The sequence below is a fragment of the Pinus tabuliformis genome, chromosome 8 (assembly GCF_031772625.1).
Source record: "Pinus tabuliformis cultivar Carrire ecotype Pingquan chromosome 8, CPIR1, whole genome shotgun sequence".
NCBI lineage: Eukaryota > Viridiplantae > Streptophyta > Pinopsida > Pinales > Pinaceae > Pinus > Pinus tabuliformis.
In genome coordinates this window covers 240,620,584-240,641,090 of record NC_142294.1, presented here as the reverse complement: position 1 = coordinate 240,641,090, position 20,507 = coordinate 240,620,584, and the positions used below count along the sequence as shown (strand labels likewise).

Here is a 20,507-nt window from a genome sequence, read left to right as displayed (position 1 = left end):
CGAAGAATCAAGGAAGAAGGATGACTGTGTCTTGGTCTGGGAATGGCAACATAGGTCAAGGGTCTTGGTTTTGGTATTCATCAATTGGAATCTCTATAAGAAGAATTTGTGCGGGTTTTCCTCTCAAAGAGTGAGAGGTTTTGGCCCTGGCAGAAAGCCAACATCTTGTGTTCTTGTCTCTTTTGTTTTGGTAACTATTTGATGAAGTAAGAAAACACATTCTAATAATAACAAGAGAAGATTGTGCGAATAAGAAAAAGTAAAAAGTACCTCACAAATAGTTATCATCGTGAGAAGAATCTTATTAACCTAATTGCCCTAGATTCTTCAACAGTCTTTACTTAACTGCATTCAGCACGGCGTCCTGCACTGCATCCTGCACTGCTTCTTGCACTGCTTCTCATCCTCTAGGTTTGCCCACTTGTCGTAGACTTTATTGAACAAGGACATCAAACCATCTCTTGCACACTCTACAAATCTAGGGCTTAATGAGCAACCTACTCAACTCTGATTTGTCATGTCTAGTATTGTACTTGAGGGCACACATAAGATAGCCCTCACAACAACATGATAACATATGAAATCATAGTCCTTAAGGCTTATATAGGCAGCCCACTGACTGTTCCTTTGCCACTTCAAATTGACAGTTCTTAGGGCACAATAAATGCAATCATTAAACTGCCAATTCCTTCAATTGTTAGGTCTTCTATAAGACCTAGAAAGTCTTCTGAATATGCAACACTCTTCCATGTTAGCCTTTTGCTGCTAAACCCTAGGTAGGCCTAGCAATCTCATTGACATGAAAGAGACAAAGATCATATAGATAGGAAACTAACCAAAACCATCAATCAAGGAGGAAAGGCACAGAATACTTATGATCAGCCCTTACGTAATCCATGGACTTCATGCATCCATTTTTTCAGCTTCATCTCTCAAGAAAAATCAGCTCCCTCTTAAACTTGAGCTACATGATCATTTTTTCCATTTGCCATTCCCAAGATTTGGGACTTCTTTCAGCAATAATGAAAGCTTCCTTAATCATACCTTGCAAGGGTCAATCTCCAGACCCCCAGAACCTGCCAATCTAAAAATTGCAAGTTCTACAAGAATGCGTATGTTAGTTACAAATTACACAATTGCTAACTATATGCTTTCCAAGGATCTTCACCAAGGATTTTAACTCACAGGAGAGAATACTCTTATCTAGTCAATATATCCTTACAGACCTTCATACTTCAACCACTCTCCAGCAATTTAATTAAAGCTTCTTAAGAGCGTACATGTTAGCAAGGAAACCTTAACACATATTTTGGCCTAGATCTTGAACAAAGAGAAAACAACAAGATACATACCTGATCAACTTCAGTCTATACTTACAGTCCTTCACTTCAGCAGATGCATGTCATCTTCTTCCACCAGAGTTGCCTTCAAACTTTTAGCCAATGAATCACAAAAAATTCCTTCAGGTTGCTAGCAACATTCTTCTACCTGGCTGAATGTATAAAGTCATAGCAAGATGATCTTTCAAAAGTCACAGGACTGTTTTTATTTATTTATTGTAACATGATCAGCTTTAGACCATAATGGGCCGCAAACCTTTCTATATTCCGAGTAGTAACGTGCCGCAGTTTCTCACATTCATTGTGCCTTTAGGGTTTGCATTGTCACATAATATGAAACCTTCAATTTTGCACCATCTGTCACATAATAAAATCTTGAATCTTTTTCATAAAGAAAATACTTTAGGAATCTAGGTTCTTTATATACCCAACAGAGGTTACTTAGTAGGATACTAGACTTCGGTCTAGTCAAATCTTCAGTCAGCAAATTCTCTATACTATTTTGGAAGCGTAACTAGGTCTCAACCTATTATGCATTGTTACCAACATAGTAACCAATTTTGGACCTTTAGTTGTAGGTTTTTCTTACTGAGAAATATTCTTGGCATATATATCTGCATAGAATCTTCATTAACTTGGAAAGATGTCATAGTAGATAAAGGTCACTCCAGAATTATCACAAAATCCAAAGCTTGGCCAGAAATTGAATTAAGCCTGGGACTAGGTCATTGGGGAGCTTCGATATACTTCACTATCAACAATCTTTTGAATTCTTCACAAAGGTTTAATTCGGATCTTAAGACCAAATTTCCACTTGCTTCTCATATCTCAGAGGGTTCGGATCAGAGAGAACTCGACCTTGATTATTATATGAGAACTCGGGTCTGTACCTTTTCCAGTCACAAAGAAATACTCTCTTCTCAAAACTTGCTATAGAGTCACATAATTCGTATAGCATCAGACCTTTATGGAGATCATCTTCAGAACTTGAATTCCTTATGATCTATGGCCTCTATAATAGTGCTCTTGCTCTTGCCCTAGCTCTGAAACCGTGTTGGAATTCCAGTGATAATTGAATTCTTTAATATGATAATTACTTGTGAGCATTATTATTAGTTCTTTCTTAGTTAGTTAATCTTCTCCATCGAGTAATTACCAAGCATTAAGATCATAGTGCACAAGACACAAAGAACACGAGATTAGGCCAGAGGCCAGGGCACAACACCACCAAGGCGGAAACACATCAATCCTTTCCTTATAGAGTCAAGAGAAATCCAAGTCAAATCAATGTCCCCAAATGCCAAGCCAACCCTCCATCTGGACATCATGAAAACTGCCACATCTATCTTCAATCATAACTATTGTCCATAGGTCTGTCCACAGGAGGCCCAAAAATCATCACAGAGCAGTACCATATAGGGTCCAAATTTCAAAATCATCACAGAGCTGCATCTCAGAGGATCCAAAAATTACAGGATGACACCACAGAGGGTCTGAAAATTACATAGCTGCACTGCAGGGGGTCCGAAAATCACAAAGCTCTTGCCACAGGAAAGCACGAATCATCAACAGAAGAATGTCTTTTAATAGCTCGTTCTGCTCCATAGTTATATGCCTCAGATTACTTCATACAGATCCAAATTCTTTTCCTCAGGTTATCCACAAACTTCTTCCCAAATGGATGAGCATGCTGGCATATATATAGTTGTTTCCCATGACTGAAAGGGTGCCTCATAGGGCTGAGCCGACCTGTCTCCTAGGATGGCCGACTTGGCAATTTGGAGGACAAATATCACTTATAAAATTTAAATTTTCTTTTATTTTAATTGTGCAAATGGGACATAATACAATTCAAATTTTCTTTATGACAAATAAATCAAGACTGAACCTAGTTACAATTTCCAATAGAAAATACCGACCATGGCTACCATATTTCCAACAAAATTAGATCAGGGTTGATGAGAGTTTAAATTAACAAATGACAAAATAAACAAAACTAGCAGATAACTTTCTACTATTAATGCACTCTCCCTATTTTATGGTAAAAGGTCATGGGTTTTTTGCCAAGGCTGCTCCTAATAGGAGAGGGCTTTTGCCCCGCGCCAAATGTTTTATGGTGAGTAATGGGTGTAGAACTATGTTCATCAATCTATGTAGAAGGTTGTGTTGATGCTAGCACATTCTCCTCCTCCTCCTCCTCCTCTTGCTTCTTTTCCTATTGTTTGCCTCCTCAATGATAGGCACCTCAAACTCCACCCTCCACTTAGACAATGCATCAATATTGTCAAAGGAAATGGCATCCAAATTTGGTGTTCTCTCCATTTTCCTCATCCATAATTGGAGATTGTAATGGACATGCACCCAATCATTGAGACATGAGAACTCCATCCTATAAGAGTATCATACAAAATTTAATGTGTCTCGAGGGTCATAGTATAATAGAGGGTTATAAATTACAATAAATGTAATTGCTTTGTGAGTATGTAGTCTTCCGCAGTCCATAATCATAATAATTCTATTTCTGGAGGTTTTTACTGTGTGAATGGAATGAGGATTACTTTCAACATATTGGGTGGACACTCCACCCACACTTTCGGATGTGAGCACAATTGGAGTGTATTTGAAAAAATACAATCCAAAAAATACAATAGCATAGAACTTAAAACTTCAACAAAGTCATTCTATTTTTGGAGGTTTTTACTATGTGAATGGTGTTGAATAATCAAGGGCAATTATGTATAGTAGGATTCTTCTAGACTTGATAACAATTTGTGAAGCACTTTTACAATTTATCTTGTTAGCTTAATCTTCTTCTCTTTTTATTAATGCATGTGTGTTTACTTCATCACACTGCTACCAAAAACATAAGAACAAGAACACAAGATGTTGGCTCTCTGCTAGGGCAAAACCTCTCTCTCTTAGAGAGGAAAACCCTTTCGTAAATTTCTCTTATTGAAGCTTCTTATTGATCAATGCCAAACCCTAGGCCCTTGACAAGAATATCCTCCAAGCATAAGTCAAGTCCTTCCTTCTTCCTGCACTTGTTTCCCGACACTTCGTCCTCCTTCTTCCGACACTTCGTTCTTCTTTCAATTGTTAATAGTCCTTGGTATACTAGCTCTAGAAGAGACTACAACCTTTGATCCTTAGTGAAATCCTTTACCCATGAAGACACCTTCCTTCTCTTGACCAACCGAGCCTTTTTCTTGATGTGAGGTTGCTGACTTGATGTGACAGTATTGCAGCCCTAGTTTTTCGCATGTGTGAGAGGTTTCCTTGTGTATTTGATCCTTTTCTTCTTTGCTTGAGAGAGTCTTCTTCGCTTAAGTAGGAGGCCTTGTAGGCCTAAGTTTCTAGCCCAAACAATGAGAGATGAGCAACTGTGATGTGGCTGCTGTAGTGACCTCAAACAGTCCTCCTTTCATTGCACGTGTGACTGCAATTCACCCTAAAAACAGTCCTTTCAACTTCTGTTATGTCTTCTCCTCCTTTGTTGCACTAGAGGCTCCTCATCTTGCTTTTCCTTCACTCTTTTCTTGGCTTTTTTTCTCACTGATTTCAAAGATGTGATGGCTTGTCGTTGAAGGAGTGGACAACCTCTATATATAGAGTACTGCCCCTCTTTTAGGCCGACTTGAGTTTTCTTCATCGTTTTTGCTTCTTGAAGATTTCGTTGCATGGAGAGGACTTGACTTTGCTTGGAGGGATATCTTTTGACTCTTATACAAATATATACATGGTGTAACATGCCCTTAAGGGTCTTCAACATTTTTTTTTTGACTCTTTGACTTACCTATAACACTTTGACATGTGCTAGACCTACTTCAATGAGCAAGAAACTCATTGATAAATATAAAAAAAATAATATTTCTTTTCTTGAATAAAAACAAAAGTACATTTATGAAAACCAAACCTAGTTACACTTTCTTCAACTCTACCTCTTAACTAGGGAGGTATTCATAGATCATTACAAGGTGTTTGGCTATTTTTCAATCTTGAAGAATTCACATAAGAGAAACTGGATTGGAAATCCATTTGTTATAGCATCATAGTAACCAACATTGTTCATAGCAAGGCCTTGACTAATAGCTCTATCTCTCATAAGATCAGAGCACAATGTTGGTGAGACCAATGACTTATAAACACCTTAGTCATTGTCTCTCAAGGTACATACCCACCCGGGTGTTCACTGAGTATGACCTTCTAGGACTATTCTTGTCTTGGGTTCCCAACCCTCAAAGAATATCGATCCTCTTGCCTACTCTTGTCTTGGATGCCTTACACATCCTCAAAGAGTATCGGATGCCAGATGATTACCCAATCCTCCCATTCTTTCTTCCCAAGTGAAGACAAGAATGTTGTGTCTATCTCTTCCTCTTAATTGAGAAAGACATGCCCAAGTTTCCTCTAACAAGGAACTTGTCCAAGCTCCTTTGTAGTTGGGAACTTGTTAGAACTCCCTCTTAACTAGGGACTAGTCCATTCATTAGCAACTTCTCTTTCATGGGTCCTTTAGCTGCTTGATCTCCTTCTTTCCTTCAATGTCATGAAGTCTTTATTTGAACTTCTTCTTGGTACGGCACCGACCATCGATCACTTTCCTTCTTGGTTAGTCATGTCATTGCTCCCTTCGTGGAAAGTGGCCTTCTTGATATATATCAAGTCCTTTTGTCATCTGGCTACTCCTTTGTCATCTTGTCTATGCTTCAGAATACTTATCACATGGATGCTTAGTTTTACTTGCTTGTTCAGAATATTTAGTAGCCCTTCATGACTTCATCCTGATATTACTTCAACATCAAATGGTGCTTTTGCTGGATGGCTTCTTCATCATGACATCTTTGTAGAGTTGAATCAATTATCTGCACCTTACTATCTCCAAGGCCTTCATAGGTTTCAAGGGTCCTTTGATCTTTTTCTTCCTTTATTAGAGTTGTCATGCCTTGTTTCGGGAGATGTCTTTAATGGATCTTGTCAGATAGTGATTCTTTGTGACCATGGTGTTCTTCACATGCTTGATCTCTTTCTTCATTTGCTTCTTCTTGGATGGTTAATCAACCACCTTATACTCCTTATGGGAGCACTTCTTTATGTTGACCTTCATTGCATTGTAGTCAATGTTGCACGAAGCGGGAGCGAAGCGGAAGCGGAAGCGGAAGCAGGAGCGCGGAAGCGTCATTTTCCAAAAATCTAGGAAGCGAAGCGTCCGCGGAAGCGTCTGCTATATATATATATATTTTTATATTTTTTTGCATTTATACTCAAAACAAACATCCCAAATACCAAATTAATTGTAGAAGACATGAAAACATGCATATTTTTGCATAAATCAAGATAGATATGGCATCCATGATTCCATTGTAGTTACTAGTATGTACAACAATCATCTATATTCTAGCTATTACAAACATACATCAAATTTTTAAGCATATTATAAAACATAAAACATTTAAGCATATTATAAAACATAAAACATAGAGCATATTATGATTTATCTAGCAAGTGAGCAACTGTCAACATTTGTCATGTCCAAAATTCAAATAATAATGTTTACAAAATATGTCACTTGGTCACCGCCAAGCCAAAAAGGTTCAAAATTCAAATACACAAGTCTACAAGTCTAATGAGTAATCTATGACAAAAAGTAGTAGATTGTGAATATATCTACTAATCTCTCCTCCTTCCACCACGAATAGAACGTGGTGGCGGGCCACGTGGTGGCAATGAAGAAGATGGTGCCTGTGGAAGTCGTGGCACTGAAACTGATGAAGAAGAACCCCCTACTGTTGGTGTTGAACCATGGAACCTAGGAACCAAGGGACCAGATGGGGGTGGGGGTGGTGGCATATCAACACGGTCATCATCATCCTAGAATCGCTCAAAAAATTCATGCAAAAAAAAACACTAGTTAACAATAAAATTAAAAACATGAATAATTGAATTAGAGAAATGCTTTATAAGGGAAAATTGGAAAATTCATACCACAATGGACATACCTGGAAAAGAGCATCCTCTAATTGCTCTAGTCGCAACACTCCATCCTCCAAATTGGGCTCCTCTGGATTCTTGTCCCAAATCAACAAGTCTTTATTAGACTTTGCATCTTCACAGTAATGGGACAACAATCGCAAGTTGTAATGAACATAAACCAAGCTCTCTGCCCGGTCTAAACTCAACCTGTTCCTTTTAACACTGTGGATGAAAGAATAAGAGCTCCAACACCTCTCTGCAGAAGAAGTGTTTACCACCTGTGATAGCACCCGCAATGCCAAACTCTGTAGAAGTGGAGTACCCCCTCCATGCATGTTCCACCACTCAAGAGCATAAAAAGTCTCTCGATCTTTAATTGCATGCATGCTCCCAAATGGACCAGTGTTGAGCGTATAGTTGCTCACCTGTCTCCGTACCAATGCAGCCTCCTCCTCATCAGGGATTAATTTACTCAATGCAGCCATATATTTTTGGTGAACCTCTTGATCTTGGTGTGGTTTTCTCCTGCTTCCCCCCCAGGTGCTGGTGTTGAAAGCCATGATGGATGATAGTATTTAGGTGTCAAAACATATGCTAATGCATGCAATGGAATATTTAGCATTTCCCATCGGTTTTGCACCTCTACACGAATATAATTGTACAAGGTGGTATCTCTAGGCTCAACAATGTCTTTAATCTGCCCCAACATGCTATCCATTTGCTCATACACCTCCCCAATTACTGGTCGATCTGAATCTGCAAACTTGATCATGTAATAAATTGGTTTGGTGAATTGCAAAATATATTTAACCTGTGACCAAAAGTAACTGTCAAGAACAATGTCCTTGACTGCATTAGCACCATCTGTGTCAGTGTTAATTTCATCCCATGTTTCAGCACACACCAGATTAGTTAAAGCTTGTCTCACCTTCACTAGCCGCCTAAAGGTGAGGTAATAACTAGCAAATCTTGTCTTTGCAATTTTAAGCAATTGCAACTTGGAGTAAGTGCCTTAGAAGTAGTTCACCCTTGTATGCCCTGTGATGAATTTAATGAGCTGCTTCCCTTTCCTGTAAACCTCAGCAATCCACCCACAATCTTTGTGTTTCACAATATCATGCATCAAAAGGTTCAATGTGTGAACCAGGCACCCAGACCAAAAGATGTTTGGATGAGTACGCTCAATAATTTTTCCTGCTGCCTTACAATTTGCTGCATTATCTGTGATCACTTGAACCACATTATTCGGACCAACATCTTTGATTGATTTCAATAGGAGATCTGCAATGTTTTGTGCAGTTGCACTGATGGAGGAGGAGTCATGACATGCAATAAATACTGCACCACTAGAAGAAACACCAAGAACATTTATCAAATGTTGGTTTCTAATATTTGTCCACCCATCTGATACAATGGATACCCCAGAATCCACCCACTCATTTGTAAAACGTGTCAAAGCTCTTTGAACCTTAGCTTTTTCTCTTTCTAATAACACTGTTCTAGCTTTCTCATAGTTGGGGGCCTTGTATCCTTTTGGGGCTTCATTGATGGCCTTTACCATGTCATGCCAATAGGGAGAGCGAAGCACATTGAATGGTACACCGCAAGCACAAAGAAAACGGACTATCTTTCCATCCACATCATCCCTTCCAGCAACATTAAGGAAATCCCCTATTGTTCTTCTACCTCCAGAGGTTGCAGAAGTACCATGAGGAGATGAGCAACTACCAAATTTAGAGGTTGCACTTGATTCAGAATGAGTTTTTGGTTTCTTGTTTTTTTGTTGTGCAACCATCTCTATTTGGATGTATTTGCTTCTTTCTTCAGTTGAAATGTTTGGGCAAATTTGTACCCCCACAGAACCCTTTTTTTCATCACTGTCCAGCACCCCTCAAAGATGCCTCCTCAGACGGGTATATGAACCACAATATGGTTTTCCTCCATGACAACCATGAGGGCACACAAATTTGTAAGATCCACCACCCTTTCCCCCATCAAGTTTGGTCACATAGTTCCACAAGGGTGTTGATGTAGCTTTCCCATCTTGTGTTTCAGTGTCCCCTTCAAGTTCATCCCCTTCCTCTTCAAACCCTTCCTCCTCATCATACATTGGGTCACTACTATTAGGACCATCACCAATGTCCTCTTCTGTTTCTTCCCTTCTATTCTTCACCCTTGCCATCATTAAAACCAAGAGTGGAATGATACATAGAAGCCAAAAGAACACCATCTTGGAATATGGATATAGGTGGTGGACAACCTGTAAATAAAGGAGCAAGTAGAAACAATGGGAAAGAGTAGGAGAGGGAGGAGAAAAATACAATTTTTTTTTCAAAAAAACAAGGGAGTTTGGGGTTTGAACTTACCTCTTTAGCTCTTGTAGATGAAGTCCTCCAAGCTCTTGCTCCAAGCTCCTCCTCCTTCTCCTAGCTCCTCCTTCTTCACTCCTCCAAGCTCTCCTCTCTTCTCCTCTCCTTTCCTCTCTTCTCTTCTCCTCTCCTCTCTTCTCTTCTCCAACTCTCATAAACTCAAAGTGAGAAAATGAGGAATGAATGGGGGCTTTATTCTTTTCATTCCTCACCCTAAACTCACCCTAACCCACCCCCTCAATGCTAACTTAAGTTAACTTTAAAAAAAATTAAAAAAAATGATGTATTTTTCCCTTGCCCGCGCGGTTTTGGAGGAAGCGCTCCGAAGCGCTGCGTGAAGCGCACGCTTCCGGGCCCGAAGCGTGGCGCTTCGGAGGCCCGAAGCGCCATCCGAAGCGCGCTTCGGGGCCCACGCTTCCTAAAATCCAGGAAGCGCTTTAAAAAATCTGAATCGCGCTTCGGATTTTTTGGAATCGCGCTTCCTGGGGCGCTTCCGTACGGAGCGCGATTCCGGCCTAGGATCCGGGGGGGGCGCTTCCTGCAACGTTGATTGTAGTACATGCCTTTGAGCATGTCATTGGTGAAAGAGATCCTTTTATACTTGATCATGCCATAGAACTATTCCCATGACTCAATAATATATATATGATGACATGACTTAACTTTGATGCATACATACCTCATCTTGATTCTTCTTTGATCATCTTGGCTTCATTTGATTGTCCTTGGTGTGGTCTTTCTTGCTTCATCTTTTCTTGCCTGCATATCATCCTTTTCTTGAATCCCATGAATGGGACTCCCAATGAGACATCTGCTCTTGTTTATGAACCTTCTTTTGAAGATTCTATCAGAGGATCTTGAAGACCCTTACCCTGCAAATGTTTCTTCTTTTTGATGATGGAGGCCTTCTAAGATTTTTAATCATGATCAATTATTCTTTCATTGTGGATGAGGTCCTATAATAGGTATGCTCCTTCTACATGAATATCTTGAGCTATATCTACCATGCTCCTATATTCTAGAAGATATCTTTAACCATGCATTCTATTCTATTTCTACATGCTCCTATACTACTCAAAACTTTGAAAGAAGACTTTAAGTAAAGAGGTTGACTTAGTCATAGTAGAGATCTGGAGGATCTTCCTTCTTCTGCTTCTTGTCTTCTTCTTTCACTTCTTGAGTTACATGAGCTTCTTCCCTTTTTCTTTTTGTTGTTGTTGTCCTTCTTAAGTTTAGGACAATCCCTTTTGTAGTGTCCATATTCTTGGCATCCAAAGCATTGGACTTTGGACATATCTCTATTGCTTGTTCTTCATGGACCAAATTTGCCAAATTTTCCCTTTCTCTTGGCCATGGTTGCAAATGCTTGCTCCTTTGATCCCACATCATCCTTTGCTTTGAGTCTAGTTTCCTCTATCTTGCATAGAGACCATAGTTCACTTAGTGGAGTAGCTTCCTTCTTGGCATATATGCTTGATGTGAAGTTGCCCCAATCCTCAGGTAGAGCATTGAGTACTACAATTTTCATTTCTCTGTCAGACATGACTTCTCCTAGCTCTTGAAGTTGATCCCTCATCTTAGAGATCTTCATGAAGTATGGAGCTATTCCTTCCTTTGATATCTTCATCTTGTACAAATCATTTCGTAGAGATATCACTTCTCCAATTGTGCTTACTGAGAATAGCTGTATTAGCTTGTCATAGATTTCTTTTGAGGTTTCAAATTTGGAGATATAAGGAATGAGAGAGTTTTTGATGGATTCTATTAGAATCCTTTGAGTTCTTGTCTCATCCTTATTGTACTTGGCTAAGGCTTGAGTTTGTTCCTTAGCAGGGATAGTGATATTCCCTTTGATGTGGTCTAGAAGTTCATTCTCTTTGAGAAGTAAATCAGTCCTCTTCTTCCATGCAAGGAAGTTAGTGGTCCCAACCAATTTGTTGTTTTCCTTGCAAAAAGACATTGATGCATATTCAGGGGGGGACATATACTTACTTGATAGAGTTTGAGATGTAGTGGACTTGCTTTCTTCTTGAAGACTAGATGGTTTGCCTTCCTTAAATCTTGATGTTCTTCAAGTTGCTTTCTCCAAATGGACTTGCTTGATGACTTGACTTTGTAGTGCTTTTTCCTTTTGAAGGTGGTGTAGCCTGATGTAGGTCCTTCTTTGATTTGCTCTTCTTGTAGGTGCCTTTATATAAGGCTTTTCTTCTTGCTTTGTAGTCTTCCTTGATGAGTGATAGATGGTAGACCTTATTGTCCTTGATGTGATTGAGACTTCTTGGCTTGATGCTTCAACCTTGTAGATGTTCTTGAGATGTTCTTCCTTGATGAGTCACCTTATGAGTGTTCTTGAGATGCCCTTTCCTTGATGTGTCACCTTAGCATTGATACCATGTTGAATAATTAAGGGAAATTATGTATAGTAGGATTCTTCTAGACTTGATAACAATTTGTGAAGCACTTTTACAATTTATCATGTTAGCTTAATCTTCTTAATTAATGCATGTGTGTTTACTTCATCACACTGCTACCAAAAACATAAGAACAAGAACACAATATGTTTTTTTTCTCTCTGCCAGGGCAAAACCTCACTCTCATAGAGAGGAAAACCCTTTCGTAAATTTCTCTTATTGATCAATGCCAAACCCTAGACCCTTGACAAGAATATCCTCCAAGCACAAGTTAAGTCCTTCCTTGTTCCTGCACTTGTTTCCTGACACTTCGTCCTCCTTCTTTCGACACTTGTTCTTCTTTCAACTGTTGATAGTCCTTGGTATACTAGCTCTAGAAGAGACTACAACCTTTGATCCTTAGTGAGATCCTTTACCAATGAATACACCTTCCTTCTCTTGAACAACCGAGCCATTTTCTTGATGTGAGGTTGCAGACTTGATGTGACAGTATTGCAGCCCTAGTTTCTCACACATGTGAGAGGTTTCCTTGTGTATTTGATCCTTTTCTTCTTCGCTTGAGAGAGAGTCTTCTTCGCTTAAGTAGGAGGCCTTGTAGGCCTAAGTTTCTAGCCCAAACGATGAGAGATGAGCAACTGTGATGTGGCTGCTATAGTGACCGCAGACAACCCTCCTTTCCTCGCACGTGTGACTGCAATTCACCCTAAAAACAGTGCCTTCAACTTCGGTTATGTCTCCTCCTTCTTCGCTACACTAGAGGCTCCTTATCTCGCTTTTCCTTCACTCTTTTCTCGGCTCTTTTTCTCGCTGATTTTAGAGATGTGATGGCTTGTTGTTGGAGGAGTGGACAACCTCTATATATAGAGGACTGTCCCTCCTTTAGGTCGACTTGAGGCCAACTTGAGGACTGTAGGCCGACTTGAGTTTTCTTCATCGTTTTTGCTTCTTTGAAGATGTCGTTGCATGGAGAGGACTTAACTTTGCTTAGAGGGATATTTTTGACTCATATACAAATATATACATGGTGTAACATGCCCTTAAGGGTCTTCAACATTTTCTTTCGACTCTTTGACTTACCTATAACACTTTGACATGTGCTAAACTACTTTCAATGAGCAAGAAACTCATTGTTAAATATAACAAAAATAATATTTCTTTTCTTGAATAAATACGAATATCAAAAGTACATTTATGAAGATCGAACCTAGTTACACTTTCTTCAACAAATGGTACGAGGATTGTGTCCAACATTTCGGGTGGACACTCCACCCATCCCTAAATTGTGTTTTTTGGATTACATTTTTTCAAATACACTCCAATTGTGCTCACATTTAGAAGTGTTACAGGTTTGACTAAGGATTATGGTGGCAAATTTCTGTAAATTTGGTGCCCTTGCACCATTGTTTCACCACTAAACATCTACAACAAATAAGAATAAAAGAGAACTAAACTACATTTCATCACAGTGGAAAATAGAAAATAAGAAAACATAATCAAACTTTTAAATAAAACACATAATTGAGTTCTAAAATTTTGAAATTTTAAATTCTAATGCTTTTCTTGAACAACATCATCAAACCCAGATAGTCTAGTACCATCGTGATACCTCTCTATCTTTGTATTAATTGTGTTGTGAATCTCAATATCAATTACCATCCTATGAAGACAAGTCTGGAGCCTTTCCATTAACTTGCCATCAAAATCAAAGTTGCATCTGTAGGCAAATGCAGGGTTAAGGAAAGGTGCTGCTACATGAATGGCTAGATGGAGCATCCTGATCCACATATTATCAATCAAATCCCATAATATCGTATATTTACTAAACTCAAGGGTAACCTTGCCCACATAATAAGCCTTGATAGTTTCTTTTCCCCCATCCACAGTCTCATACAAATAGGCTATTGTGGGCTTATCATTACCAATCTATTTCATAAACTTTACTAAAGGTTTGCTAACGAAGCACCCTTTTTCCACTCCTTCCTGGAAGGAGTTAGTGTACACCAATCTAACATTGGCTCTCCCATCCTCTCTCTTGCTATATGTACAATCATGTCTCTCATCACAAATACTCGTTTCAACTCAAACTGACATTGAAGTAAACACTAGAGAGTAATGAAGTTGGTGGCAAAACGTGTGATTGCAAGACATTGCAACTCCTTGTTTTTGGTGTATCTCGCCATGAGGCTAAAAATAAAAGTATGGTTATATATGAATTTGATGATGCTCCTAGTTAGATCTATCACCTCCTTGATGAAGAAAATGTTCCCCATATCGTCTAGCATCAAGTCAATACAATTTGTGGCGCATGGAGTCCAAAAAAATGAGCGGTGCCTCTCCATAATCATCCTACCAATAGCCACATAATTAGCTGCATTATCTGCTATGATTTGCACCACATTATGCAAATTGGTCTCCTGGAGGAACCCATCCATCAAATCACGTATCAGTGCTGCATCTTTTACATGTGTCACTGCATCCACTAATTTGATAAACTTGGTACTTCAAGAACAATGTCCAAGAAATTTAGAAGCGTCCTACCCTCCTATTTGTTTAGCCTTCAGACATCAATGTGCATTGAAATACCTCCCATGATTGTTTCAACTCCTCTAATGTAGAGTTGATGTCCTTATTTTCTGCTTGAAGAATTAATCCCACAACTCCTCATAGGTAGCACTTTTTTACCCTGGGCTAACAACAACAATGACATCACATATTGACTGCCAAAATGGATTGTTTTTCGTGATGCTGAGAGGTAAGTCACTTGATAAAAGGCACTTCACTGTAACGCTATTTCTGCTTGAAGAATCGGTCCCCGCAACTCCTCATAGGTAGCACTTTTATACCCTAGGCCAACAACAACAATGACATCACACGTCAACGACCAAATTGGATTGTTTTTGGTGATGATGAAAGGTAAGTCACTCTATAAAAGACACTTCGCTGTAACTCTATATGCTTCTACCTTCTCTCACTTCTCTAATATTGACACGATGGAAGGTTATGATCCAACTTTGGTTCAAGGAACAAAAAAAGACGAGGAACTCTCAGTAGGTGAATATGGTAGATAGCCATGAACTTTTGACTACACATTCGGCGTTGTTTGCAGCTGCCTCTTCTTTCTTCTATCCTTTGCATGAATTGAATTATGCACGACTCTCATAACCTTTGGGCTAGCTTGAAGACAAATTCCAACATCATGCTTGGGGATATTAGCCAAATGGTATTTCAACATGCTAATCTCTCCCATCATATGCTGCCCATACAATTTGCAATTCAATTGTTGTTGGTTTGTCCCATCTTCTGGTTGCCCATACCTACCAAAATGGTTTCAAAGTCTGGCATATTTGCCATGAAAATGGACAGCTTCAAAATTCAAACTTGAGGCACGAAAAACACGAGAAAATGACATTAAATCCCCACTAGAAAAAAAAGTAACAGCCTATTGCTTTAAAGAATCAGAGCTCTAGATTATATTATTAGCAATGAGAAATGACAATAAGAGGGTGGATAAAAACTTAAATGCAAAATTGCTATCCTATTAAAAAAACCTTAGATTGTTTTATGGACATGAAAATAATGGCAAAATAACAAAAAAAGAAGCATAATGTAGCCAAACGAAGAGGCATAAATCTATGAAAATATAGCATTAACATGGTGGTACTCGAATAAATACATACAAATAGACTATTCAACACTAGTTGACAAATGAAATTGAAACCTTGCTCCACTAAAAAATGCTTGATGGTGAAGATGATGGTTGTTTATCTATCTCCACAATGAGTGATGATGACCACAAGTCCTCCGTCCTCCAACAGCTAAGAAACAAATTAAAAAAAAAGAAAACCTAAAATTGCTTAAAACCTCACTGGTTCTGCCAGCTCGACTAGGGCTGCGGGGGAGCATGCCCCCCCCCCGTCAAATCCACTCTCAAAACGCAATTTGAGTGGGAGCGCATTGGTACCACAAAATGACTTGGGATGTTTGAGAGTGATTTGGACCTTATTGGATTTCATATGGAGAAAGTAGAATTGCAGATCTCACTTAAATCCAATAGACTTCTCAGTTTTTCAGGGTTTTAGGATTGGGGGTATTGCAATGTTTCCATTGGATTTTGTTATGTACCAGGATATGGAATTCGTATTTAATCAAGAGCACCAAGCCCTCTATTTACCTTGATGTTAGTGACATTGGTTGTTGAACTCTTCTATCATGATTCATGACTCTATTAAAAATGTACCCATCACTCAAACAAAATCTTGACTTGAAATGCTACATTTTTCCTATCGTGTTAATGCTTAGAGGGTGATATTAATGACAAAGATCCCAAGATAGGCAATGATTTTGATGATATGTAGGTATTTGTTGTAGCATGATTTTTTTGGATGCTAGAGGCCATCTAGAGCCTATTTGTTGATGTATTTTCAATTCAGAGATGGATTGCACTCGATGCTATTTTGGTTATGTGCACCCTTACATGCTATATAAATGAGAACTTGTAATTTGTGGACCTGTGGTTGATGAAGATTATAACTACTAGATGAATGATGTTATATGGTTTAATCCATGTTTTTATGTTTTTTATCACTAATTCATCATTCTACATGCTTTTGTTGACATATATGTATCAAAATATATATTATATAAAATTCGCTCCCAAAATAACAGAGCTTTTGAAAATGTCGCTCCCGGCTTCCATGGAATTTTTCTGCAAACATCACAATGTTTTGTTTCATGAAAAAATGTACTATTTTCTGGCCAAAAAATTGGCTGGCTGAAAAATTCATGATTTTTTGGCACATTGCCGAAAACTTGGCGATGTTATCAACATTGATCCAGATACATCAGTGACAAACTTGTCAAGATTTCTGACTTCAACTGCTAACACTAGCTCTGTGGAATTCTTAATGTCTTTAAGAGTATTACAGACGCAGTCGGAGACATGCTTGTAATTGCAATAAATTAATGGTTCCAAAACTTATGTACATGGACAACAGATCTGGTGATCAACAACTTAGATGTCCCCGGGAAAATGGTTCCTCTATGGAAGTGCTTTCCCAAGTTATAAATCTTTTTATGCACACAGATTCTTTAGCAATTTGATTCACATCGTGAAATCAATCAGAAGTTCAAATATCATTTAGTAATACTAATTTCTCGACTTGTTAAGCTGCTGCCCTATGTCAGTCATTGATTGGTTGCTTTTAACTCTAGCCAACTTAATTAACCATTCATTCTTCGATTGTAATGGAAAATGAAATCTGCCTTGCAACCCTTTTACTGCCAAATGTCATCCTCCTTTTTCCTCCTATGTTTGGATATTAATGCTGGCTTATGTGGGTAACTGATTCATTCATCTGCCACATGCCATATGATTGTTTTCCGCATTGTCTGCTCTTTTGCCAGATTTCTGTGATCCATTTCTTCAAACGCTGCTTTAGATTTGATCTGAGTTGAATTGTCTCGACCTCCCATTCAAGCTTTGGCTTCTTGCTTAAGTTGAACATCCTTATGGCTGAACACAATTCCCTGAACATGTCATTTCTTGACCAAGATAACTATCATGTTTGCTAAGGGTTCTCGCCTTTCCAGATTTTGAAGGTCGCCCACCAAAGTATAACCTTTTTATTATTGCATACTAAGACCTATTTAGGTTTTCTTTTCAATTACAACTTGTAGTTGCAATGTAGCCACTCGGAGCGTGCATAGAAAGAGGAACATAAGAGATGAAAAGGGTAAATTTTGTGGCGTAAAACTATATTTATCATGAGCATTTTCTATTTGATGGAAATACACTCTTAGATTGGATAATCAGTACGTCCTGTGGGAAATCAACTCAAAAGGTTTTCAGCGTAGAATGCTTGTTGAGGTGTTCAAAGAGTCCAACTATTGTGTCGATTACTGGACACAGATAAATAATTGTCATAGTATAAAAGAATTTTACTCCTATATGCTTGCAATCGACTGAATTTAGCATTAAGCTGTTGTAAATCACTAATAAGTGGAGTTGAAACTTAGTTTACGAGCTATTTTGGGATGATCATAACCATATGTTGATTTGGTGGCAGGTATTGGTAGTTCAGGATGGCGAGCACCGGAACAACTTCTTGATGGTCGTCAGACACGTGCAGTAGATTTATTCAGTCTAGGATGTGTTCTTTTCTTTTGCATCACTGGAGGTAAACATCCATTTGGTGCAGAGTATGAACGGGATGGGAACATTGTGAATAGTCGATATGATCTCTTCCCGATTGAAGATATGCCTGAAGCTGCTGACCTTGTAACTCGCTTACTGGATAGTGCTGCTGATCAAAGGTGAACAATATATCTAAGGCGTTTTGTTGTTATTTTCAGTGGCTTGCCACAGACAAAGAGTTGAACAGTTACTATGAACGTGAATGATTGTTATCAAATTTCCAACTTAAGTTTTTCAGTGTATGCCATTGAATTCCTGTCGTTTCAGGCCCAGGGCAACTGAAGTTTTGCAGCATCCTTTCTTTTGGAGTTCAGAAAAGCGCCTGTCATTTCTTCGGGAAGCCAGTGATAGGGTGGAATTAGAGAATCGAGAGCAACAGTCTGACCTTTTGCAGGCGTTGGAAAGCGTTGCATCTCTAGCTATTGGTGGGACATGGGATAGTAAATTGGACAGTTGTTTTCTTGAAAACATTGGCCGTTATCGTAGATATAAATTTGACAGTGTCCGGGATTTGCTACGTGTCATTCGGAATAAATTAAACCATTACAGGGAAATCCCAAACTCTGTACAGGTTTGTTATACTGCCATTGCTTCTCTACAATAGAGACACATGCACTTTTGAAAAACTTGAAAATTTTGTAATTCTAATTGAATAATAGAGACAGATGCATTTTTGAAAAACTTGAAAATCTTGTAATTCTAATTGAATAAGGGCTAAGAAATTGTAACTTTTAAATGTCAATATCAATTGAGACTGACCAAAGGAACCATCAAACTATGCAGCACATTCTGTTAAATGTCAAAATAGGGCACTAATAGTTAAATTTCTCCATTTTTCTATGCCGTGAAGTGTTTTTCCGAGCAATAATTAAAAATTAAAATTTAGTCGTGCATTTGGGCCACGGGGTCAGTTTATCTTCTTTGATTTACTCATTTTTAAGTTGCTTCCATTCTATTCTGTGCCTGGATTTTGGTCATTGTTTTACTGAATTGATGGTTTTGCCAATAAAGTCAAAGGACTGCATTTGTTCAAAAATTCTTGTGCTTCGCTGTTTCATTTAAGTCGTATATATATGTTTCAAGGAATCATCGTCTATTATTTGAATTGGTGTTCCAGGAACTGCTTGGTACCATTCCTGAAGGGTTCGAAAACTATTTTAGGAGCAGATTTCCAAGGCTACTCATTGAAGTCTACAAAGTGTTTTCTCAACACTGCTTCGATGAAGAATGTTTTAAAAAGTACTTCAGAAATTGTACAATTTAAAAGCTGTGAAGTGTATTTCTGTCGACATTCAAGTGTCTAATTAGGCTTGTACTTGCAAAAGCGACTGCAATAGAGAGGGGATTGAGAACCATTACAGGAGAAGGTAAATAAGGCGGCTTGATGTTTACAATGTTCTCTCAATAATATAGGGAACAAGAGCCTTCTAGGGAGACCTTCTATACAACTTGAAATGCTGGAAGGTGCATTTCTTTATTCATTCAAGGATCTGGCTAGAGTTGTCCTACAGAGACATTCAGATGGCGTTTTGAAAGCTCGCAATTGGAGGGTGCACCAAACAAATAAATTCGTCATCCAATACTTGACTACTCTTCTACCGTTTAACTCATTCTAAATATATGCACGCCCTTTGTACTATTTTTCTTCTTGTGACTTGGTATTGAAAGAAGGCAGTGGGATTTGAACCGTTGTACTAAAAGACAACCGCTGCATTCTCTTGTGCTATATTGGCATTGTACTTTGATCATGTATGTACTTTAAAATACTCCTAACTTTTTACTATTTATGCTGCAGGCATTGCCACTGTAATTTATTATTATGACGCCTTTGAGTAGCGCTTGAATTTGAAAAAGGCTTCATGCTTTTATCGGTGATATAAAACAGATTAATAGTTTGGGAGGAGGCAGAGGGATAGCACTTGAATTTGAAAAGACATTATTGTTTTATCTCTGATATATAATCGGATATTCTTATAAAAACCAATTATCTTTAAACTTTATGAACCACATTTAAGGGAGAGGAGGTGGGTTTATAGAAATTTTCTCCATTAGATAAATCCAAGGAAAAATAAATTTTCTGGCTCCTCTCCAGGGAAATCAAAGGTTTATGGATAAATTACAAGACATGTATCAACACTATCATTTTGTAACAATGCTACATTGTATTATGGTTATTTAAAAATTAGAACATTGTTACAAATGGACAATATAACAGTCTTTATAT

General features: G+C 38.4%; 1 protein-coding gene across 2 annotated transcripts in view; it reads left to right on the top strand.

Annotated features, from left to right (window-relative positions):
• LOC149235035 (serine/threonine-protein kinase/endoribonuclease IRE1a-like) overlaps positions 1–20,190 on the top strand; it is a 132,146-nt gene extending 111,956 nt beyond the window's left edge. Inside the window, exons 5-7 of one of the 2 annotated variants that reach the window (XM_089372039.1) lie at positions 18,156–18,402; positions 18,551–18,854; positions 19,401–20,190. In XM_089372039.1, the coding sequence (XP_089228165.1) occupies positions 18,156–18,402; positions 18,551–18,854; positions 19,401–19,547 (698 nt within the window). In that variant the 3' untranslated portion in view covers positions 19,548–20,190. The remainder of the gene's footprint in view (positions 1–18,155; positions 18,403–18,550; positions 18,855–19,400) is intronic. The other variant, XM_089372038.1, reaches the window with a different exon arrangement.
• Positions 20,191–20,507: the final 317 nt, after the last annotated feature.